Source organism: Tachyglossus aculeatus, chromosome 19 (genome assembly GCF_015852505.1).
Source record: "Tachyglossus aculeatus isolate mTacAcu1 chromosome 19, mTacAcu1.pri, whole genome shotgun sequence".
In the NCBI taxonomy this organism is placed as follows: Eukaryota; Metazoa; Chordata; class Mammalia; order Monotremata; family Tachyglossidae; genus Tachyglossus; species Tachyglossus aculeatus.
The window spans coordinates 642,021-667,125 of record NC_052084.1 but is presented as its reverse complement, the minus strand read 5'-3'; the positions used below and the strand labels follow the sequence as shown (position 1 = coordinate 667,125).

Here is a 25,105-nt window from a genome sequence, read left to right as displayed (position 1 = left end):
ACAGATGCAGTGAATGCACCGGAATTGAATTTAGCTGGTAAAGTAAGATTGTGATTGGTGATGACTCCAGTACGGGCAGTCCTTCCACTCCGCCTCGTCCGGAAAGTGGCCCCGGGGGGCTGCCGGCCTCTCAGGCCTAGTCTCTCCCTCACGCTCTCTCTGCCATCTCCGTCTCTCTCACTTCTCTCCCCCCTCTCTTCTTGCTCTCGCTCTCTCGTCCCCTGATTCTGCAGAGAAGGATTATCAATCCGGTTTTTCTCCTTCCATTATCTCGCCGCAGTCCCGCGGTAGAAAGTCTCACCCCAGAAACGTACGTCGGCTCGAAATAATGGGTCCGACTGACTAGGGCGGTTAGCGGGGGCGGCCGGGCTCCGGGGGCCTCAGTTTTCTGGGGGGGGCGGCGGCAACTAGTTGGACGGCAGCCAGGCCCAGCTCCTGAGCACCTCTCTGGTCATCATCATCATCATCATCATCAATCGTATTTATTGAGCGCTTACTATGTGCAGAGCACCGTACTAAGCTCTTGGGAAGTACAAATTGGCAACATCTAGAGACAGTCCCTACCCAACAGTGGGCTCACAGTCTAAAAGGGGGAGACAGAGAACAAAACCAAACATACTAACAAAATAAAATAAATAGAATAGATATGTACAAGTAGAATAAATAAATAGAGTAATAAATATGTACAAACATATATACATATATACAGGTGCTGTGGGGAAGGGAAGGAGGTAAGATGGGGGGGGATGGTCACGTCGGACTCACCGTGTATGTCCGAGGGGTCACCTTGCGCTCTCTCCACCGTGACCCTGTGGTCGGTCTCTCTTTCTTTTTCTCTTTTCCCATTTGGTCAGTGCCTCAAGATCATAATAATAATAATGATAGCATTTATTAAGCGCTTACTATGTGCAAAGCATAATAATGGTGGTATTTGGTAAGCACTTGGTATGTGTCCAGCACCGTGCTGAGCGCCGGGGTCAGTAAGAGAGAAGCAGGTCGGATGCGATCCACATCCCACCCAGTGGGGCTCCCGGCCTGAAGGGCTAGTCTGGTGTTGGTGGAAGGAGGTCAGGAAAGGGGATCTCCCCCTTCTAATAATAATAATAATGATGATGATGATGATGGCATTTATTAAGCGCTTACTATGTGCGAAGCACTGTTCTAAGCGCTGGGGAGGTTACAATCAATCAATCAATCGTATTTATTGAGCGCTTACTGTGTGCAGAGCACTGTACTAAGCGCTTGGGAAATACCAGTTGGCAACATATAGAGACAGTCCCTACCCAACAGTGGGCTCACAGTCTAAAAGGGGGAGGCAGAGAACAAAACCAAACATCAGCGCTTAGAACAGTGCTTTGCACATAGTAAGCACTTAAATGCCATCATTATTATTATTATTAAACATACTAACAAAATAAAATAAATAGAATAGATATGTACAAGTAAAATAAATAAATAAATACAGTAATAAATATGTACAAACATGTATACATATATACAGGTGCTGTGGGGAAGGGAAGGAGGTAAGATGGGGGGGATGGAGAGGGGTACGAGCGGGAGAGGTGGTCCCCCCTTACAAGGTGGTCAGGTTGTCCCACGGGGGGCTCCCAGTCTTCATCCCCATTTTCCAGATGAGGGAACTGAGGCCCAGAGAAGTGAAGTGACTTGCCCAGAGTCACACAGCTGACAATTGCCAGAGCCGGGACTTGAACCCGTGACCTCTGACTCCAAAGCCGGGGCTCTCTCCACTGAGCCACGCTGTTCTAGACTGTGAGCCCGCCGTTGGGTAGGGACCGTCCCTCTATGTTGCCAACTTGGACTTCCCAAGCGCTTAGTCCAGTGCTCTGCACACAGGAAGCGCTCAGTAAATCATCATCATCAATCGTATTTGAGCGCTTACTGTGTGCAGAGCACTGGACTAAGCGCTTGGGAAGTACAAATTGGCAACATAGAGAGACAGTCCCTACCCAACAGTGGGCTCACAGTCTAAAAGGGGGAGACAGAGAACAAAACCAAACGTACTAACAAAATAAAATAAATAGAATAGATATGTACAAATAAAATAAATAAGTAAATGTGATTGAATGAATGAATGGGGATGTGAGGAGCTCCCCCTCCCGCCGTGACAGTCATGGGGGAAGTGTGCGGGTCTGCCCCGACCTTGTTCCAAGAATTGACAGCGGTCAAGTGGGCCTTGGTCCCCGTCCCCTGCGGGGCTCCCGTCCTCAGTGGGAGGGAGAGTGGGGACCCGGGCAACGGGCGGCAGGATGTTTGCCGGGGCAGAGGAATCAATCAATCAATCAATCAATCAATCAATCAATCGTATTTATTGAGCGCTTACTACGTGCAGAGCACTGTACTAAGCGCTTGGGAAGTACAAATTGGCATCACATAGAGACAGTCCCTACCCACCAGTGGGCTCACAGTCTAAAAGGGGGAGACAGAGAACAGAACCAAACATACCAACAAAATAAAATAAGTAGGATAGAAATGTACAGGTAAAATAAATAAATAAATAAATAAATAGAGTAATAAATATGTACAATCAATCAATCAATCAATCGTATTTATTGAGCGCTTACTATGAGCAGAGCACTGTACTAAGCGCTTGGGAAGTACAAATTGGCATCACACAGAGACAGTCCCTACCCAACAGTGGGCTCACAGTCTAAAAGGGGGAGACAGAGAACAGAACCAAACATACCAACAAAATAAAATAAGTAGGATAGAAATGTACAAGTAAAATAAATAAATAAATAAATAAATAGAGTAATAAATATGTACAACCATATATACATATATACAGGTGCTGTGGGGAAGGGAAGGAGGTAAGACGGGGGGATGGAGAGGGGGACGAGGGGGAGAGGAAAGAAGGGGCTCAGTCTGGGACGGCCTCCTGGAGGAGGTGAGCTCTCAGCAGGGCCTTGAAGGGAGGAAGAGAGCTAGCTTGGCGGATGGGCAGAGGGATTGGGGGCATTCCGGGCCTGGGGGATGACGTGGGCCGGGGGTCGACGGCGGGACAGGCGAGAGCGAGGTACAGTGAGGAGATTAGCGGTGGAGGAGCGGAGGGTGCGGGCTGGGCTGGAGAAGGAGAGAAGGGAGGTGAGGTAGGAGGGGGCGAGGTGATGGACAGCCTTGAAGCCCAGGGTGAGGAGTTTCTGCCTGATGCGCAGGAAGGAATGGGCCCTCACCCGGGGGCCGCGGGGAGGGCCCCCAGGCCATTGTGTGGGGCCACGGGCTCCTCCACACCGGCCACTCGCGCGGAGCCGGCCGACAGCCTGCACTAGCCCGACGGCTGCATGGGCCCGTGGCCACGGTAGCCAACAAAGGGCGTGCGGGTGGGAGGTGGTACCGAGTCTTCTAGACTGTGAGCCCACTGTTGGGTAGGGACCGTCTCTATATGTTGCCAACTTGGACTTCCCAAGCGCTTAGTCCAGTGCCCGGCACACAGTAAGCGCTCAATAAATACGATTGAATGAATGAATGTGAGGTGGTGGAACCACTAATGTCCTAGAGAAACCAACCAGTCCCCCTCCTCCTTTTCCTCCTCTTCTCCCCCCCTTCCTTAATAATAATAATAACGGCATTTATTAAGCGCTTACTATATGCAAAGCATCATCATCAATCGTATTTATTGAGCGCTTACTATGTGCAGAGCACTGTACTAAGCGCTTGGGAAGTACAAATTGGCAGCATATAGAGACAGTCCCTACCCAACAGTGGGCTCACAGTCTAAAAGGGGGAGATAGAGAACAAAACCAAACATACTAACAAAATAAAATAAATAGAATAGATATGGACAAGAAAGCACCGTTCTAAGCACTGGGGAGGTTACAAGGCGATCAGGTTGTCCCACGGGGGGCTCCCGGTCTTAATCCCCATTTTCCAGATGAGGGAACTGAGGCCCAGAGAAGTGAAGTGACTCGCCCAAAGCCACCCGGCTGCCAGTCGGCAGAGCCGGGATTTGAACCCGTGACCTCTGACTCCAAAGCCCGGGCTCTTCCCACTGAGCCACGCTCATTCATTCCCGTCTGTCTCCACCTGCACATTCCCGTTCGACTGTAAACCCCTAGAAGGCAGGGCGTGGGTTTCCTACTTCTGGAGAAACCTCCCCGGCACCCAGCAAAGAACTCTGCACACAAGCAGGCACCCAGTTGACAGTCAGGGGTATTTTTTGAGCGCGTGCCGCGTGCCCAGTCCTGTGCTAAGCGCTTGGGAGAGTGCAATACAGTAGAGTCAGTCCCAAAGCCAGTACGGCTGTGTGCCCCCAGCAGACGTCCAGCACAGCCCTCGGTTTAGGTTTAGGATCCAGCTTGTGCTTCCCAAGCGCTTAGTACAGTGCTCTGCACACAGTAAGCGCTCAATAAATACGATTGATTGATTGATCCCCTCTCCCTTCTGCTGGGTCTGGGGAGGTCTGCAAGCAGTGGGAAACAAAGCGGGGAAAAGCAGCGTGGCTCAGTGGAAAAGAGCCCGGGCTTTGGAGGCAGAGGTCATGGGTTCAAATCCCGGCTCCGCCAACTGTCAGCTGTGTGACTTTGGGCAAGTCACCTCACTTCTCTGGCCCTCCGTCACCTCATCTGTGAAATGGGGATGAAGACTGGGAGCCCCCCGTGGGACAACCTGATCACCTTCTATTTATTTTCTTTTGTTAATACGTTTGGTTTTGTTCTCTGTCTCCCCCTTCTAGACTGTGAGCCCACTGTTGGGTAGGGGCCGTCTCTAGATGTTGCCAACTTGGACTTCCCAAGCGCTTACTCTGCACACAGTAAGCATCATCATCATCATCAATCGTATTTATTGAGCGCTTACTGTGTGCAGAGCACTGGACTAAGCGCTTGGGAAGTCCAAGTTGGCAACATAGAGAGACAGTCCCTACCCAACAGTGGGCTCACAGTCTGAAAGGGGGAGGCAGAGAACAAAACCGAACATACTAACAAAATAAAATAAATAGAATAGATAGGTACAAGTAAAATAGAGTGACAAATATGTACAAACATATATACATATAAACAGGTGCTATGGGGAAAGGAAGGAGGTAAGATGGGGGGATGGAGAGGGGGACGAGGGGGAGAGGAAGGAAGGGGCTCAGTCTGGGAAGGCCTCCTCAATCGTATTTATTGACTAGTAAGCGCTCAATAAATACGATTGATTGATCAATCGTAACCTCCCCAGCGCTTAGAACGGTGTTTTACACTTATTAAGTGCTTAATAAATGCCATCATTATCATTATTATTATTACAATAACCCCAAAAGGAAGAGAACCGCGATGCTGAGGGACAAGGTCCCTGGTGGATCGGGAGATACGGCGGGCCCCCGAGGGGCCGGCCTGGAGAGAGAAAAAGAGAAAAAGAGAAAAAGGTTTGCGTGTGGGTGTTGGGGGGTCAGGGGCAAGCCTTTAGGAGTAGAGACAGGAACTGAAAATAGTCCCGACTGTTGTTTTTATCTGTGGTTAAAAATAGTTCTCGGCACTTTGGAATTTGTTTAAACAGCCAGGGAGGCGGCGTGAGGACCAGAGACTCTGGCGACACCCTCCCCGGAGCCCAAGGCTCCTGGCCGGGCAGCGGCAGAGCGTGCCAACCTTCGGAACCGGCAAGCGACGGGGCCGGCGCCTCTCGAACTCCGAGCCCAGTGCCAGGGCGGAGACGGGGCCTGGTTCCCCGGAGGAAGGGAGAGCAGGGAGCCGGCCACGCTGGACCGGGAAAAGAGGCCGAGGCTTTGAGCGCTTCCTGCCGCAGGGCGCAAAGGGAGTGAGCGGCCAAGCCAGACCCCTTCGGTCCAGGTAGGGTTTAGAGCAGAAAGCCACGAGAAGCAGCGCGGCTCAGTGGAAAGAGCCCGGGCTTTGGCGTCAGAGGTCATGGGTTCAAATCCCGGCTCCGCCACTTGTCAGCTGGGTGACTTTGGGCAAGTCGCATCACTTCTCTGGGCCTCAGTTCCCTCAACTATAAAATGGGGATAGAGACTGGGAGCCCCCCCGCCGTGGGACAACCTGATCACCTTGTAACCTCCCCAGCGCTTAGAACAGTGCTTTGCACATAGTAAGCGCTTAATAAATGCTATCATTATTATTATTAAAGTCGACTGCCCTGCCGGGCTCCAGACCGAGAGCAAGGGCAGATCAGAATCAATCAATCAGTCATATTTATTGAGCGCTTACTGTGTGCAGAGCACTGTACAAATCAATCGTATTTATTGAGCGCTTACTGTGTGCAGAGCACTGTACAAAGCGCTTGGGAAGTCCAAGTTGGCAACATCTAGAGACAGTCCCTACCCAACAGCGGGCTCACGGTCTAGAAGGGGGAGACAGAGAACAAAACCAAACGTATTAACAAAATAAAATAAATGGAATAGATATCCCGGCCCCGCCACTTGTCTGCTCGGTGACCTTAGGCAAGTCACTTCACTTCTCTGAGCCCCAGTTCCCTCATCTGGGAAATGGGGATTGAGACTGTGAGCCCCATGCGGGCCAGGGACTGATTCGCTTGTATCCACCCCAGCGCTTAGTACAGTGCCTGGCACGTAAGTACTTAACAAATACCGCAGTTATTATTATTATCATTAATAAGGGCCCCCACGTTGAGGCCGGCGGCAAGTCTGGTGCCAGAGATCGGAAGGGGGGTTTGTGTGGGGTTGGGGGAGCAGGGGGGAGGCGGGGCGAGACGAGGAACTCACTACTCTCTATTTCTCTTTCTCCTTTGAGAAGTGTTAAAATATGCATTGTGGTTACCGACTACGGTGAGAACGGGGAAACAAATTCTTGCTGATGACTCCCCTTCCCCTCTCCCCTCCTCCCCTGGTCTGTTCGGGCCCCCGGAGCTTGGGGCCGGGTCCGTTTTGGGGTCGGGGGAGGCTATTAAGTAAAGATGCCGTGTTCACGGCAGCGGGGCCGCATGCCTGCCGTGGCCTGGCCATGTTTCGGGTGCAGCGGGGCACGTGGTTGCTGCGGTGATGCCTCGTTATCGGATGGGCAGAATCCATCAATCAGTCGTATTTATTGAGCGCTTACTGTGTGCAGAGCACTGGACTAAGCGCAGAAGGAAGGAGCCGGTCCCCAGCAGTCCTCCCGGTATCGGGGGGTCCTTTCCCCACCCTGGGGCTGGGGCTTTATGGGCTGGGGGGGCTCTGCTTCGCATAATTAAGCATACACATCCTGTGTCGTGCTGCGCGAGGACTCCAGAGGGGAAAATTAACACATCAACTCAATTCCATTTTTTTTTTTTTCAAACCGTATTGGCCCCGGGCAGGTTTGTGCAAATGAAATCTTGCAGGAATCATCCCGAGCTGCGCAAATGGGAAATAAGAGCAGGAGAAACGTCACGGCTGGCTCAGGGAGACAGCCCAGGACTTTGATGGCAGCGCCCCGACTCTGGGGGAAACCGTGGGCTGGTTGTAGGGACCGTCTCTAGATGTTGCCAACTTGTACTTCCCAAGCGCTTAGTACCGTGCTCTGCACACAGTAAGTGCTCAATAAATACAATTGATTGATTGATTCTCCTCCATACACACCCTCGGGGTCAGGGAGGGACCATCCAACTGAGCCCCAGACTGAGCCCCTTCCTTCCTCTCCCCCTCGTCCCCCTCTCATTCCCCCTCATCTTACCTCCTTCCCTTCCCCACAGCACCTGGATATATGTATATATGTTTGTACATATTTATTACTCTATTTATTTTACTTGTACATATCTATTCTATTTATTTTATTTTGTTAGTATGTTTGGTTTTGTTCTCTGTCTCCCCGCTTTGAGACTGTGAGCGCACTGTTGGGTAGGGACTGTCTCTAGATGTTGCCAATTTGTACTTCCCAAGCGCTTAGTACAGTGCTCTGCACATAGTAAGCGCTCAATAAATACGATTGATGATGATAATGATGATGATCCAACACCCCTTGACTCTCCCCCAGTAACCCAGCACAGACCATCCCGGGGTGCCTCTCCACCCCCCCTCACCCCCACCTTACCTCCTTCCCTTCCCCACAGCACCTGTATATATGTTTGTACGGATTGATTACTCTATTTATTTTACTTGTACATATGTATTCTGTTTATTTTATTTTGTTAATATGTTTGGTTTGGTTCTCTGTCTCCCCCTTCTAGACTGTGAGCCCGCTGTCGGGGAGGGACCGTCTCTATATGTTGCCAACTTGGACTTCCCAAGCGCTTAGTCCAGTGCTCTGCACACAGTAAGCGCTCAATAAATACGATTGATTGATCGATCCAACCCCCCTTACTCCCCCGTTGACCCAGTTCGGGCCACGAGAAGCAGCGTGGCTCAGTGGAAAGAGCACGGACTTTGGAGTCAGAGGTCATGGGTTCAAATCCCGGCTCTGCCAATTGTCAGCTGTGTGACCTTGGGCAAGTCACTTCACTTCTCTGGGCCTCAGTTCCCTCATCTGTAAAATGGGGATGAAGACTGTGAGCCCCCCGTGGGACAACCTGATCACTTTGTAACCTCCCCAGCGCTTAGAACAGTGCTTTGCACATGGTAAGAGCTTAATGAATGCCATCATTATTATTATCATTATTATCCAGCCCCTCTGACTCCCCACCACGGTGAACCAGCATGGACCATCCAACACCCCGAACTCTCCCTTCTTCATCTCTGACTGTCCCCAACTACCCCATTATATATAATTTGACACCCCTGACTCTCCCTTCTCCATCCCTGACCCCCCTCCCAGTGACCCAGTATGGATCATTTGACACCTTTGACTCATTCATTCATTCATTCATTGATTCATTCATTCAATCGTATTTATTGAGCGCTTACTGTGTGCAGAGCACTGAACTAAGCGCTTGGGAAGTACAAGTCGGCAACCTATAGAGACGGTCCCTACCCGACAACGGGCTCACAGTCTAGAAGGGGGAGACGGACAACAAAACAAAACATGTAGCCAGGTGTCAAAATCGTCAGAACAAATGGAATTAAAGCTATATAATAATAATAATGGCATTTATTAAGGGTTACTATGTGCAAAGCACTGTTCTAAGCGCTGGGGAGGTTACAAGGTGATCAGGTTGTCCCAAGGGGGGCTCACAGTCTTAATCCCCATTTTACGGATGAGGTCACCGAGGCACAGAGAAGTGAAGTGACTTGCCCAGAGTCACCCAGCTGACAACTGGTGGAGCCGGGATTTGAACCCACAACCTCTGACTCCAAAGCCCGGGCTCTTTCCACTGAGCCACAAGCGCAGCATCAACAAAATAAATAGAATAGTAAATACGTCCCAGTGAAATAAGCACTGTGCTGGACGCCTGCCACGTGCAGAGCGCTGCGCTGGACACTTGCGAACAAACCATAAAACTGAAGGAAACAGCCTTTGCCTCTGAAGAGGCGCTAACCCTATTGTTGGAAAAAACATCCAATTGCGATCAGTAGAAACGAGCCAAAACACACCCCTTTCAGGCGGCTGAGTACAAGCCGGTTTCTTTTTTGGAAACCTGGAAGAATATAAATATTTGATGGGAATAATTTCACATTCTTAAATCCTCGAGAATGGCGTAGGCGCCTGCTTGTATGTAAATCTGCCCATTAGCTGGGTAACAGATGGTCTCTTGGAGACTCGTCAGTTCTTCGCCGAGAGGGAAATAGAGGAAGCTTCCTGGGCTCGTCAGCAGCAGGGCTCTTTCTGCCCCTGTCTTTGATTGGGAACCCCATCGGGGGCAGGGCCTGTGTCCCCCCGATCGGCGTGTATCCACCCCGGCGCTCAGTACACTGCTTGGCGCATAGTAAGTGCCCAGAAAATGCCGTAGTTGTTATTATCTGGACCCACCGGGCTGCCACTCGTCTTCCTGATACCCCATGGTGATGGGGTGTGAGCAGGGGGGGGTCTCCTGTTCAGCACTGGGTGGGAGCCTGATAATTCGTTGGTCCATCAGGGAGGACTGCCCGGGGGCGGAGGCACGGGGCTGTCCCTCTTCCTGCCCGGAATGATCCTAGATCTGTCTCCCTCGTGCTCGACCGTGAGCTCCCCTGGAGCGGGGATTGTGTCTTTTTCCTTTGCTGTACTTGAGTCTCAAGTGCCAAACACAGGGCTGTGCACACAGTGGGTGCCCGGGACGGGGCCCTCCACGTGGCGGCACCCAATACAGGGCCCTGCGTGCAGTAAGTGCCCAGTACAGAGCCTTGCAATGAGGACAAGGGCCTCGGATACCTCATCTGTAAAATGAGGATGAAGACTGTGAGCCCCCCATGGGATCACCTTGTAACCTCCCCAGCGCTTAGAACAGTGCTTTGCACATAGTAAGCGCTTAATAAATGCCATCATTAATATTAATAAATGCCATCATTATTATCTTACCTCCTTCCCTCCCCCACAGCACCTGGATATATGTATATATGTTTGTACATATTTATTACTCTATTTATTTTACTTGTACATATCTATTCTATTTATTTTATTTTGTTAGTATGTTTGGTTTTGTTCTCTGTCTCCCCCTTTTAGACTGTGAGCCCACTGTTGGGTAGGGACTGTCTCTATATGTTGCCAATTTTGTACTTCCCAAGCGCTTAGTCCAGTGCTCTGCACACAGTAAGCGCTCAATAAATACGATTGATTGATTGATTGATTGACATATTGGTGCTAAGTTGGCCATCGGTCAGGTGAAGGCCACCCCGGGGTTAGTTCACTCTGTACTGGGAGCCTAGGGCGGGAAGGTTGGGGCTGTGCCCAGGTGCGCAGAGCTGTGGCACGCACGACCTTGACCGTGAGTGGGTTCTGGGGCAGACCCTGGATGACCAAGGCACGTGGAGGGCTGTGCTGGACCCCCGCTAGGCGCAGAGCGCTTACTGAGGGTCGAGTGGGGTGCTGAGTTGAGGAAACGTCGAAGGTGAGGGTGGTTCCTGCCCCAGAAGAAAGTACAGTCTTCTCAGAGGACGCGAAACTCCTCGGTGGCCCCGTGAGTCTCCTCCTCCTCCTCCTCGTTCTCATCCCACTCCTCATCCTCTTCGTCCTTTCGAGCGGCAGGACCGAGAATCGCGAGACTGTCGGGAATAGTATCAGCCGGGCCCGGGAACGGGGGAGAGGAGAGAGAGCTTCTCACTTTGGGCAGGGAAGGCAGAGGTGGCAGAAACAGCTTCGGTGCCGGCAGGCTGTCTGCTAGCCGGAGCTGGGGGCCGGGGGAGCCGCGGGCGGGCGGGCGGGTGGGCGCGGGGGCGACGACTCTTTGGGCCCGTTCCCAGACCCCGGTTTCTCAGCTCCGGGGCCTCCCCAGGGCGGGCTGGGGGGTGGGCGGGCGGCCCCAGCGCGGCGGGATGCTTGTGTCCTGGGTGGGGTAACGCTGGAAACGGCCGGGCCTTGGTGAAAGAGGGCCGTGCCCTCCGCTCACCCCCTCCTCTCCTCGTCCTCTTCCCCCGGGCTCCATCCCCGCTCGGCCCCACTCACCGACCGCCCCCAGGCCCAGAGAGAGAGGACCCCGAGGAGAAACGGAGGTCCGTGGCACCGCCCGGCTGGGGCTGGGTGGCAGCGGGGCCGGTGGTGTTTCCGGCAGCAGCCGGAGCGAGGACTGACTGTGATTTCTGCCGTGTCCGCAGGAGGAAGGAGACGGCGCGGGACCCAGACGGCAGCGGAGGGAAAAGGCGGCCATGTGGCCTTCCGGACGCCCGTGAGGAGATTGGCTCCGGGCAGGGGCCTCCTCCGCCGCCTTCGATGGAGCCCTAGCCCCCGGCCCCGGCTTCGGGCGGAGGCCATGCCCGCGGACAGCCCGGCGTGCCCGTGAGCGGCCATGAGCGACCCGCCCCGCCCCGGCCGCGCCGCGCCCGGCTTCCAGGACCCGGGGCCCCGGGCCGGGCCGGCCGACGATTACTTCGCCCGCAAGTTCAGAGCCCCGAACGGCGGGCCGGGCCCCCCCGCGCCGCTGGCGGCCGCCCCCCGGGGGGAGAGCGGGAGCCCGGCCAACGGCACCCCCGCCGTGCCCAAAATGGGGGTCCGCGCCCGGGTGTCCGAGTGGCCCCCGCGGAAGGACGGGGCCAAGGAGCCGGGCGGCCGGGCCCCGCGGGAGGGCCGCGAGGCGGTGGCCGGCTACGGGAGCGCAGAGGCGGCCCCGCCGGACGTGGCGCCGCGGGCGGCCGGGCCCACGCTCGGGGACGCCTTCGGCCCCGCGCCGCCCCCCCGGGGGCTGCACCCCGTGCGCCAGCGGAGCAACAGCGACGTGACCCTCAGCGACCTGGATGCGGACGAGGCCCTGGGCCCGCGGGCCACCAAGCCCGGCCCGGGAGCCCCGCTGCGCCGGGAGTACGGCAGCACGTCCTCCATCGACCGGCAGGGCCTGGCGGCCGCCGAGTACTTCCTGGCCGGGCTCCGGGGCGGGCGGGCCGAGGGCCCCCGCGGCCCGCCGGACCTCTTCCCCCGGCCCGTCCGCGGCCCCGCGCCCCTGGTCTCCCCGAGCCTGCACGCGGCGGCCCGGATCTCGCGGGGCGAGCTGGGGCGCCTGGCGGGCCTGGACCGCCCGGACCCCGGGGCCCCGCCGGCGCCCGGGGAGCGGGGCTCCTCCGGTCCCCGCCGGCCCCGGGCCGAGCCGGCCGAGCCCTCGCTCTTCCGGCGGCTGCGGGCGGCCAGGGGCGAGCCGGAGGCCCCCGGCAAGGCCCCGGACGGCGGCGGCGTGGCCCGGCCCTGCTCCCGCCACCGCTGCTTCGCCCACTACGACGTCCAGAGCATCCTGTTCGACATCGACCAGGCCGTGACGGCCCGCGCCAACGCGGGCAAGCGCAAGAACCTGGCCACGGGGGCGTCGGCCGCGTCCCAGGCCGGGGCGACGGGCGGGGGCGGGGGCTCGCCGCTGGGCAGCCGGGAGGACCTGAACTCCCGGGAGAGCCCGGAGGCCGACGCCGGGGACGGGAAGAGCAACGAGCTGCTGCTCAGCTGCCCGCACTTCCGCAACGAGACGGGCGGCGAGGGCGAGCGGCGCATCGGGCTGTCGCGGGCCAGCGCGGCCCCCCCGGGCGGCGGGGGAGGGCGGCTCTTTCGAGTCGTCCCTGAGCTCCCACTGCACCAACGCCGGCGTGTCCGTGCTGGAGGTGCCGCGGGAGAGCCAGCTGCCGCCCCGCGAGAAGGTCAAGCGCTACATCATCGAGCACGTGGACCTGGGCGCCTACTACTACCGCAAGTTCTTCTACGGGAAAGGTGAGCGCGCCGGGGCCGCTGGGGTTTGGCGGCGGACGACGTTTTCCGTCGGCGCCGTGTGCTGAGCGCCTTCTCAGGGCGGAGCGCGGTACTCTGTACCCCGGGAGAGTCAACAATCAATCAGTCAATCAATCAATCAATCAATCGTATTTATTGAGCGCTTACTGTGTGCAGAGCACTGGACTAAGCGCTTGGGAAGGACAAGCCGGCAACCTATAGAGACAGTCCCTACCCAACAGTGGGCTCACGGTCTAGAAGGGGGAGACAGAGAACAAAACCAAACGTACTAACAAAAGAAAATAAACAGAATAGATAGGTACAAGTAAAATAAATAAATAAATAGGGTAATAAATGCGTACAATCAATCAATCAATCTATCAATCGTATTTATTGAGCGCATACTATGTGCAGAGCACTGTACTAAGCGCTTGGGAAGTACAAATTGGCAACACATAGAGACAGTCCCTACTCAACAGTGGGCTCACAGTCTAAAAGTACAAACATATATACATATATACAGGTGCTGTGGGGAAGGGAAGGAGGTAAGATGTGGGGGATGGACAGGGGGACGAGGGGGAGAGGAAGGAAGGGGCTCAGTCTAGGAAGGCCTCCTGGAGGAGGTGAGCTCTCAGCAGGGCCTTGAAGGGAGGAAGAGAGCGAGTTGCTCAACAGAAGCGAGTTGCTCATTTTCCGCCTTCGTGGGAATCTTATATCGCCGGTCACCCGTCTGAGCCGGCCGGCCTCCGACACTCGGAGAAACCGTATCCCGGCTGCCCTCCCGGACGCCCACTGACGCTGATTCTCCCCGCTCCATCCCCGACTCCCCCAGTGTCCCGGCACAGCCCATCCATCCCCCCGGACTCTCCCCTCTCCATCCTTGACTTTCCCAGCACATACTCTCGCCCATGGATCAGTCCGGACCCCTCTGGATGTGCCGGTGTTTCCGGCCGCACGGCTCCCCGGGGGAACAGATTCCCGGGCTCACACCTGCTGGGGGGAGAAATGATTCCTGACGTTTGGCTGGACTTTATCTGCTGGGCCTGTCCCATCCTCCGATTCATTCATTCAGTCGTATTTATTGAGCGCTCACTGGGTGCAGAGCACGGTACTAAGGGCTTGGGAAATCCAAGTTGGCAACATCTAGAGACGGTCCCTACCCGACAGCGGGCTCGCAGTCTAGAAGATGAGACTGGCAGCTCTCGGGGAGGGAAGGAACCGGACCTCTTCACCTCTGTAATGCGCTCCCAAGCGCGTAGAACAGTGCTCTGTATGGGCACATCTCCCATGCACGCTCAGAGACTGTCTCTGGCTCTGTGTGTGTGTGTGTGTGTGTGTGTGTGTGTGTGTGTGTGTGTGTGTGTGTGTGTGTGTGTGTGTGTGTGTGTGTTACATATTTTGAGGAGCGCGTCGCCCAGCGCGCCACCGTCTCCCGAGGGAGGGCGGGTTCATCATCATCATCATCATGATCATCAATCGTATTTATTGAGCGCTTACTATGTGCAGAGCCCTGTACTAAGCGCTTGGGAAGTCCCAAGTTCATCCGATGGCGAGCCGCCAGCCGGCAGGGTCCCCGGGCCGGTGCCCCGGGGGGTCGGGCTGGCGGCAGCAGGACCTCACGCCGTTTCTACCCTCCCTTTTCCCCCACCTCAGAGCACCAGAACTACTTCGGGACGGACGAGAACCTCGGGCCGGTGGCCGTGAGCATCCGCAGGGAGAAGGTGGACGACACGAAGGACAAAGATGGGTCCCAGTTTCACTACCGGGTCGTGTTCCGGACGAGCGAGGTGGGGGCCGCGCGGGGGGCGGGCCGAAGGCGGAGTGGGGAAAGGGTCTCTCGTGCCTCACCTTGCCCCTAGCCGTCCCCACTGAAGCCCAGCTGGGCATCCTTTTAGACTGTGAGCCCACTGTTGGGTAGGGACCGTCTCTATATGTTGCCAACTTGGACTTCCCAAGCGCTTAGTCCAGTGCTCTGCACACAGGAAGCGCTCAATAAATACGATTGATTGATTGATTGATGGATCCTTGGTGGTCGGTCCCTCCCAGGGGACTGCTAGGGGGAAGGAGGGACCCTCCTGGCAACCACCCTGGCCGAAACGGCAAATTGGAAGATTCACTCAATCAGTCGTGTTTATTGAGCACTTACTACATAGAGAAGCAGCGTGGCTCGGTGGAAAGAGCCCAGGCTTTGGAGTCAGAGGTCATGGGTTCGTATCCCGGCTCTGCCAGTTCAAATCAATCGTATTTATTGAGCGCTTACTGTGTGCAGAGCACTGGACTAAGCACTTGGGAAGTCCAGGTTGGCAACATCTAGAGACAGTCCCTACCCAACAGTGGGCTCACAGTCTAAAAGGGGGAGACAGAGAACAAAACCAAACATACTAACAAAATAAAATAAATAGAATAGATATGTACAAGTAAAATATTGAGCACTTACTACATGGAGAAGCAGCGTGGCTCAGTGGAAAGAACCCGGGCTTTGGAGTCAGAGGTCATGGGTTCATATCCCGGCTATGCCAGTTCAAATCAATCGTATTTATTGAGCGCTTACTGTGTGCAGAGCACTGTACAAAGCGCTTGGGAAGTCCAAGTTGAAAACATCTAGAGACGGTCCCTACCCAACAGTGGGCTCACAGTCTAAAAGGGGGAGACAGAAAACAAAACCAAACATACTAACAAAATAAAATAAGTAGAATAGATATGTACGAGTAAAATAAATAGAGTAATAAATATGTACAAACATATATACATATATACAATTGTCAGCTGTGTGACTTTGGGCAAGTCATTTAACTTCTCTGGGCCTCAGTTCCCTCACCTGTAAAATGGGGATTAAGACTGAGAGCCCCCGGTGGGACAACCTGATCACCTTGTAACCTCTCCAGCGCTTAGAACAGTGCTTTGCACATAGTAAGCGCTTTATAAATGCCATTATTATTATTACTATGTGCAGAGCACTGTACTAAGCGCTTGGAAAGTACAGTTCAGCAACAAGTAGAGACAATCCCTTCCCAACAGCGGGCTCACGGTCTAGAAGAGGGGAGACGGACTTCAAAACAAGTAAACTGGCATCAATAGCATCAATATGATTAAGTAGAACTATAGATCTATGCACATCATAAATAAAATAAATAGAATAATAAATATGTACATATATACACAAGTGTGGTGGGGCGGAGAGGGACGGTTGGAGCAGAGGGAGCGAGTCGGGGCATTGGGGAGGGGAGGAGGAGCAGAGGAAAAGCAGGGCTGGATGGGAGATTCAATCCGAGTTGGCGGTGTGAATTCAGCTGGTTTCGAATCAGGTCCAGTTGGCCCAAACCCACTCCCAATCGATTCTGGATTTAGCTGCCATTTTTTCATTTCACAATATCCGAAAATTAGTTTTAGCTTTCTAAGGCCCGCTGGGCCTTCCCTTCGTCTGTCCCTCCCTTCCTCCTTCCATCCTCCGCCTCCTTCCAGAGCCTAAAAATGGGGTTTTCGTAGCAGTGCGATTATCACTCGCGTCAGATGTCCCCGGCGTGGCGGGCTGGGTCTGACGGCGGCGTGGTTGGGCGTGATGTCAGCTGTGTGTTGCGCGTGCGCCGCAGGTGGGGTGGGTGCGTCCGTGTGTTGTACGCGGGGCCGGCCGCCGACCACGTGTCTCGGTGTGGCTCCCCGCAGCTGACGACGCTCCGAGGGGCCATCCTGGAGGACGCGGTGCCGTGCAGCGGGAGGCCCGGCCCGGCCCGGGGGCTGCCGGCCCGGGAGGTGCTGGAGTGTCTCGTCCCGGAGTTGGGCCTGCATTGCCTGCGCCTGGCCGTCAGCTCTCCCTCCGTCGCCGAACAGCTGCTCAGGCTGGATGAGCAAGGGGTCAGTGGCCCTTTCCTCGTCCCCACCCCAGGGAGGGGCCGGCTGGGGGCTCCCAGTGGCCCCCGACTGGCTGTGGGCTCGGGAGTCCGAGTGCCGGCTCCACCGCTTCTCTGCTGGGCCACCTGGGGCAAGTCACTTCACTTCTCTGGGCCTCGGTTCCCCCATGAGTACAGTGCCCCGGGGAGGACCAGTGGCAGGCACGCCCGCCAGCCCGCTCCTCCTATCGTCATCCCCCTAGAACCCGTCCCCCTCTGCGGATGGGTGTGGCTCAGTGGAAAGAGCCCGGGCTTTGGAGTCAGAGGTTATGGGTTCGAATCCCGGCTCCGCCACCTGTCTGCTGAGTGACCTTGGGCAAGTCACTTAACTTCTCTGAGCCTCAGTTCCCTCGTCTGTAAAATGACCATTAAGACTGGGAGCCCCATGTGGGACAACCTGATGGCCTTGTATCCCCCCGGCGCTTAGAACAGTGCTTTGCACATAGTAAGCGCTTAACAAATGCCATCATCATCATTATTATTGTTATTATCAATCAATCGTATTTATTGAGCGCTTACTATGTGCAGAGCACTGTACTAAGCGCTTGGGAAGTACAAATTGGCAACACATAGAGACAGTCCCTACCCAACAGTGGGCTCACTGTTATGGGTGAGTGGGCTGCCGCAGCTTGAGTCCAGGAGCCTCACCCGGGCGCGGGGCGGGGGTCCCGTTTCAGCTGAGCTTCCAGCACAAGGTGGGCATCCTGTACTGCCGGGCCGGCCAGGGCAGCGAGGAGGAGATGTACAACAACGAGGCGGCCGGGCCCGCCTTCGACCAGTTCCTGGACCTCCTGGGCCAGCGCGTGCGACTCCGGGGCTTCACCAAGTACCGCGCCCAGCTGGACACCAAGAGTGAGCCCCCCCGGGGGGGCGCGGGAGGGGTCCGAGACGTCGGACGGGGCGTACCCCAGCCGCTGCACAGGACTCTCCTGCTCCAGTGGGGCCCCCAACCCACACAGAGCCAGGTGGGAGAGGGAGTGGACACATGGAGGGACATACCAACCACACACAAACACACACGTGCACAACCCTCCCCCCCCGGCCGCTCCCCGGGTGGCCTGCCGCGCCGGCGTCAGCCGGCATCATGCATTCGATCGTATTTATTAATGAGAACGATGGCATTTGTTAAGCGCTTACTATGTGCTGAACATTACTGAGCGCTTACCGTGTGCTGAGCACTGGACTGAGCGCTTGGGAAGTCCAAGTCGGCAACGTATAGAGACGGTCCCTACCCAACCGCCGGGCTCGCAGTCTAGACATCAGGGTGGCCGGCCAGCCCCAAACCGTCCGTTCATTCATTCGGTCGTATTTATTGAGCGCTTACTGGGTGCAGAGCGCTGTACTAAGCGCTTGGGAAGTACAAGTTGGCCACGTATAGAGACAGTCCCTACCCAACAGTGGGCTCACAATCTAGACCAGCTGCGAGGTTTGGAGGGGAGGAGAGGTGGCCAGTCGCACGCCAGCGGGGTGAGCCCGCTGTTGGGTAGGGACTGTCTCTATATGTTGCCAACTTGTACTTCCCAAGCGCTTAGTACAGTGCTGTGCACACAGTAAGCGCTCAATAAATACGATTGATTGATTGACGGGCATGGACGGGGAGGATGCGGGGGCGGCACGGATGAGGCGGCCTAGGGTGGCCTGCCACCCGGGCAGCAAAGCCCTGGGGCCGGACGTGGGCAGGGCCGTGTGTGAGCACCACGTACCACTCGCAAGCATCTGCAAGTGCGCACCTATCATCATCATCATCATCATCAATCGTATTTATTGAGCGCTTACTGTGTGCAGAGCACTGTACTAAGCGCTTGGGAAGTACAAATTGGCAACATATAGAGACAGTCCCTACCCAACAGTGGGCTCACAGTCTAAAAGGGGGAGGGGCACCTATGACGGGGCAGTACATACTTACAAATCGAAGACCTTTAGCTGGACGGCGTGCCCTTTTCATTTCAGTCGATCCATCGGGGGTATTTATTGAGCATTTACCGGGTGCCAAGCCCTGTGGCGAGTCCGGTGAAGTAGACACAGTCCCTGCCCTGGAGGGGCCTGAAGTTAACGGGGAGCGGAGCACCCTCCAGCCTGAGCCCTGGGGAGAGTCCAGTAGAGTGGTTAGACCCTGTCTCCGCCTCAATTTGAGCAATGTCCGGAGGCGGAGGCTGCCTTTTCCCAGCTCTGCCCGGTAACGGAGGGCCTCTCCTTCCAGCCGACTCGACGGGGACGCACTCCCTGTACACCACCTACAAGGACTACGAGCTCATGTTCCACGTGTGCACCATGCTGCCCTTCATGCCCAACAACCGGCAGCAGGTACGACCGACCGCCCATCCGCGCCGTCTCGGTTCCCCGGAACTGGCCCCGCGGGCGCGGGCGGTCAGCCCGGAGGAGCCGATGCCGAGAGGGAACGACGTGGCCGCGGCCCTGCGAGCCGTCCGGGGGCCGTAGGGGTCCGCACGTCGACTTGACAAATTGTTGCCAATTTGTACTTCCCAAGCGCTTAGTACAGTGCTCTGCACATAGTAAGCGCTCAATAAATACGATTGATTGATTGATTGATTGATTGACTGATCTGCTCGGCCCATGCCCTGACCCTCTCATTTCTGTGCTCCGGCCCCCTTTTCCAGCACTCCAACCTCCCTTTCCCACACTTTGAGTCCCCCTTCCCCACCCTGACCCCCCATTCCCTGTCCTCTGACCCTCCTTCCCTGTGCGCTGACCCCCTCCGACCCCACCACCACCTCTCGTCTCTAAGAAGCAGCGTGGCTCAGTGGAAAGAGCCCGGGCTTTGGAGTCAGAGGTCATGGGTTCGAATCCCTGCTCTGCCAATTGTCAGCTGGGCTAGTCACTTCTCTGTGCCTCAGTTACCTCGTCTGGAAAATGGGGATGAAGACTGTGAGCCCTGTGTGGGACAACCTGATCACCTTGTAACCTCCCCAGCGCTTAGAACAGTTCTTTGCCTATAGTAAGCGCTTAACAAATGCCATCGTTATTATTATTATGATTATTATTTGCCCGCAGCTGCTGCGGAAACGTCACATCGGCAACGACATCGTCACCATCGTGTTCCAGGAGCCGGGGGCCCTGCCCTTCACGCCCCAGACCATCCGCTCTCACTTCCAGCACGTGTTTGTCATCGTCAGGGTTCACCATCCCTGCACCGAGAACGTGTGTTACAGGTGAGAGGCACGGCCCGCCACGGGGGTCCCGGGGTCAGGACGGTCGGTCGATAGGCCGATTGCCTGCCTTCCTTCCAAATCCCAATCCCATCCCAGCTGGCATCCCGGCCGTGGGAAAGGGGAGTCGGGCGCATCGGTATGTCTGACAGGAACGGGGGGCCCCGGGGCCAGCGGAGCGGAGAATCGGGCTCCGCGCGACTCAGTGCAGCAGCCCCGGGAGTTTCCGCCCCCTCCCCACTCACTCAATCGTATTTATTGAGCGCTTACTGTGTGCGGAGCACTGGACTAAGCGCTTGGGAAGTCCAAGTCGGCAACATCTAGAGACGGTCCCTACCCAACCGTGGGCTCACAGTCTAGAAGGGGGAGACAGACAACAAGACAAAACATGTGGTCAGGTGTCAAGTCATCAGAATAAATAGAAGTAAAGCTAGATGCACAGGCTGGTAGAGGATCAATTTTAACTATAAATCTTGAAAGGATTTTGCCCTAGATTGTGAAACGCTTAGTACAAGCGCTTAGTACAGTGCTCTGCACACAGTAAGCGCTCAATATATACGATTGATGATGATGATGATGATGAAACATAATGATTAAATTAGCCTAAAGAGAAGCTCTTGACCTTACTAAAGGTAGGGCGTAAAGTCTTTATCATTCCTCATAGTTATAGAGCTGCTGTACAAAATTGCAACTTTTACTCCCGGGCATTAAATAGTTACAGAAAAGTGTAACTGTTTACACTTTTTACCCAGCCTTCCCGCCGTTGTGCCTCGGCAGCTGCAGGACTTCCCTCTCCCTCCCGGCCCGCCACCTCGGGTAGTTCTGTCACGGTGGAGCCGGCGTCCTGAGGCGCTCGGGAGAAGTGGCGGGGCCTCCTGGAAATCAATCAATCAATCAATCAATCAATCAATCGTATTTATTGAGCGCTTACTATGTGCAGAGCACTGTACTAAGCGCTTGGGAAGTACAAATTGGCAACACATAGAGACAGTCCCTACCCAACAGTGGGCTCACAGTCTAAAAGGGGGTGGCAGAGAACAAAGGCAAACATACCAAAAAAAATAAAATATGCCTGGGATTCAGAGGACCTGGGTTCTAATCCAGTGTCCGCCACCTGCCCTCTGTTTGACTCTGGGGCAAGCCACTTCACTTTTTGGGGCGTCAGTTTCCTCTTGTGTAAAAATGAGCGTTCAATACCTGCCCTTCTTCCCACCCCGCCCCTGCCTTAGCCCGGGAGCCCCGTGTGGGACGGGGGCTGTGTCCGACCTGATTTTCTTGGAGCCTCCCAGCGTTTAGCCCATTGGCCACTGGCCTTTGTGTGTGTGATTGTGTGTGTGTGTGTCTTCCCCACTAGTATCGGCGTGTCCCGGTCCAGAGACGTCCCGCCATTCGGGCCCCCCATCCCCAAGGGCGTGACCTTCCCCAAGTCGGCCGTGTTCCGGGACTTCCTCCTGGCCAAGGTGATCAACGCGGAGAACGCCGCCCACAAGTCGGAGAAGTTCCGCGCCATGGCCACCCGGACGCGGCTGGAGTACCTCCGGGACCTGGCCGAGAACTCCGTCACCGCGGCCACGCTGGACGCCTCCTCGGCCAAGTTCAGCTTCATCACGCTCGGGGCCAAGCGGAGGGAGAAGGCGCGGCCGCGGCCGGACGCCCACCTGGCCAGCGCCGGGGCCGTCACGTGGAGCGTGGTGGCGCGCGACTTCGGCCGGTCGGCCGACATCGCCTGCCTCCTGGGCGTCTCCGGCGAGTTCCTGGTGCTCGTCGAGAGGGAGTCCAAGGACGTGGTCTTCAACTGCTCCTGCCGGGACGTCATCGGCTGGACGTCGGGCTGGACCAGCGTCAAGGTGTTCTACGAGCGCGGCCAGTGCGTCCTCCTGTCGGCCGCCGATCGCCGCGGGGACGACGTCCGGGAGGTCGTGCGGCGGCTGGAGGTGCGGGGGAGTCTCGGCGGATGCCCGCGGGAGCGGGAGGGCCCGGGGGACGGGGCGGTTGGGCGGGGGGCAGGCGGGCGGAGGTGGCGGCGGGCGAGGCCCGGCTGAGCCCCAGCCCAGCGGCCGGTCCCCCCCCCCCCCCGCCCCCCGCAGATGGTGACCCGAGGCTGCGAGACGGTGGAGATGACCCTGAGGAGGAACGGGCTGGGCCAGCTGGGCTTCCACGTGAACTTCGAAGGCATTGTGGCGGACGTGGAGCCCTTCGGCTTCGCCTGGAAGGCCGGCCTGCGGCAGGGCAGCCGGCTGGTGGAGATCTGCAAGGTGGCCGTCTCCACCCTGACCCACGAGCAGATGATCGACCTGCTGCGCACCTCCGTCACCGTCAAGGTGGTCATCATCCACCCCCACGAGGACGGGTCGCCCCGCCGGGGCTGCTCGGAGCTGTGCCGCGTGCCCCTGGTGGAGTACAAGCTGGACAGCGAGGGCGCCCCGTGCGAATACAAGACCCCGTTCCGGCGCAACACCACTTGGCACCGGGTGCCCACGCCGGCCCCGGCCGGGCAGCCCCCGGCCCGCGCCTCCCCCGCTCTCGGGCCGCCCGACGGGATCCCCGCCCAGCAGCTCCAGCGCCATTCACGGGCCGCCCTCCCACGCAGCACCTCTTTTGACCGAAAGCTGCCCGACGGCGCCAGGTAACCGCGCCCCGGCCTAATAATAATAATAACGGTGGCATCTGTTAAGCGCTTACTATACGCGAAGCACTGTTCTAAGCCCTGAGGAGAATACAAGGTATTAAGGATGTCCCAAGTGTAATCGCCATTTTACAGATGAGAGGTGACTGAGGCACAGAGAAGTTACTCGCCCAAAGTCACACAGCCGGAAATTGGCGGAGCCGGGATTTGAACCCGTGACCCCTAACTCCCAAGCCCGTGCTCTTTCCGCCGAGCCACGCTGCTTCTCCGATGCCGCGGGCCCCCCACAAGAACCCTCGAGGCTCCCGATCGTTTCCTGGCAGTTCCCCAACAGTGATCTCCCCCAGGGGTGGAGGGTCAAGGAGAACCCTTGGAGAAGCAGCGTGGCTCAGTGGAAAGAGCACGGGCTTTGGAGTCAGAGGTCACGGGTTCGAATCCCGGCTCCGCCACATGTCTGCTGTGTGACCTTGGGCAAGTCACTTAACTTCTCTGAGCCTCAGTTACCTCATCTGTAAAATGGGGATTAAGACTGTGAGCCCCACGTGGGACAACCTGATCACTTTGTACCCCCCCCCCAGCGCTTAGAACAGTGCTTTGCACATAGTAAGCGCTTAACAAATACCATTAAAAAAAAAAAACCTCCGAGGGAGCACTCAGTCCAGCAGTACGCACTGCGTCAGAGCCCCGGACTGGGCACTTGGGAGAATAAACCAAAGTAGAAGGCAATCACACCGTCTCCGCCGCTTCCCCCCAGGCCGCTCCGAAAATTATACTGAACCGCGGTCCAGCAAAATAGTCGACTTTCTCTCTCTGCGGGCACCCGGCTTCCCTCCCTCCCTGCCCCATCCCCTCTCCTGCCGTCCGGCCTGTTGAATCGTGGCCCCCCACTGTGGACTTGGGCTACCGTAAGGCACTGGGGAACCGGGGTCGTCGGCCCCGGGCCCGACACCACCTCCGGGAAGCCCGGAAGCTGAGCCCCGGATGGGGAGGAGGGCGGCCGACAGAGCCGGGGCCGCGCTGACCTCGGGGGCCCGCCGGACTGGGGCGAGGCGGGTGGACCCCTGACCGCGGTCTGCACCGCCTCCAGCTGTCCTTTTCCCAGTCCGGCGGGGCCTGAGTCCTCTGGTTGGGCGTCTCCCTCTCTCCTTCGCGGTCCAGTCAATTTACCGGCCGGGCCACCCACCAGGCCAGTTCCACCCCTCGGGCTGACCGTTGCTCCCCGCGTTGCAGGAGTTCACCGAGCAACCAGTCGTCGTCCAGCGACCCGGGACCCAGCGGCAGCAGCCACTGGAGACAGCCGATCGGCTACGACGGGTATGTTGCGGTCCCTCGGGGTCACTCTTGGGGTCTGGGCAGCCCCCCGATATGTAGAAGTGTTCCCCAGACTGAAGCGGAGTCGGGAGCGCGGGACGGTTTGTGCTGAGAGGCCAGTGCGGGTTCGGGACAGGCCCAAACTCCGGAAGCTCAGGCACAGCAGGAATGTCTCCACGTCCCCGAGCCAGGCTGCCTTCTGTGGGTATGGTGGGGAGCGGAGAACCGGTCAGGGCAGTGCTGACCGCTGCCTCCCGGGAGTGACCCCTCTCTGCCCGAGGCTGGGGATGCCACCTCCGCACCAGAGCCTCGCGCGCAGCTCCTCGCCGCCCGCTGCCCAGCGGGGAATCCCGCGACACCTCCCAGGTGGGGAGGGAGGGGTCAGGAAGCGGAGCTCGGGCCGGGGAGCAACAGGCCGGAATGCGCTCTCTCTTGGAAGGTGCCAGTCGCCCCTGCTTCAGGAGCTCCAGGGCCCGCCCGAGTGTGAAGAAGCCAGGGAGCAAGAGGAGATTTTGGACGGGACGCGGCACCCCGGTAATGGCCCAGACCGCCAGGCTGGAAAGCCGGGTCCCCGTTCGGGGCGAGGCGGGTGGAGGGGATTCACCCCGAAACGACCGCCGTGTCATTCGGTCACCTGGCGCCGGTTGGCACGCGTGGGTGGGCGGTCCCGAGAGCCCCCCGGGGGCCTGACCCTCTTCTGGAGAGAGGAAGACCCGCTTTATTTACGTATTTGGTGGTGACGGTGGTGGTGGTTCCGGAGGGGCTGGGGAGATGCCCTTTTTTCTGCATGTGTTGGCTCTGAAAGTGTGCCAGTCCTTTTCCCTTTGTCAGTCCTGTGGGGATTCCTTTTTTGCTTCTTCTGCGGGAGGGGGTGGCGTTTTTGATTTGGCGTTCGGGGGCCCCCGCTCTGCGCGTGCGTGTTCTTCGGAGGGGGCCGCTACCTGTCTGTTCAGTGAGGGGTGCCCTCCTCTTGGCTTAGTTCTTGGGTTTTCTCCCGTG

At 56.9% G+C, this 25,105-nt stretch overlaps 1 protein-coding gene across 1 annotated transcript in view; it reads left to right on the top strand.

The window, feature by feature from the left end:
* SIPA1L2 (signal induced proliferation associated 1 like 2) overlaps positions 1–25,105 on the top strand; it is a 54,996-nt gene that overhangs the window by 18,311 nt on the left and 11,580 nt on the right. The window contains 11 exon segments of the mRNA XM_038761307.1: positions 11,531–12,930; positions 12,932–13,118; positions 14,769–14,902; positions 16,779–16,967; positions 17,680–17,854; positions 19,203–19,306; positions 20,015–20,172; positions 21,524–22,103; positions 22,257–22,795; positions 24,026–24,109; positions 24,546–24,640. Of these exon segments, the coding sequence (XP_038617235.1) occupies positions 11,722–12,930; positions 12,932–13,118; positions 14,769–14,902; positions 16,779–16,967; positions 17,680–17,854; positions 19,203–19,306; positions 20,015–20,172; positions 21,524–22,103; positions 22,257–22,795; positions 24,026–24,109; positions 24,546–24,640 (3,454 nt within the window). The 5' untranslated portion in view covers positions 11,531–11,721.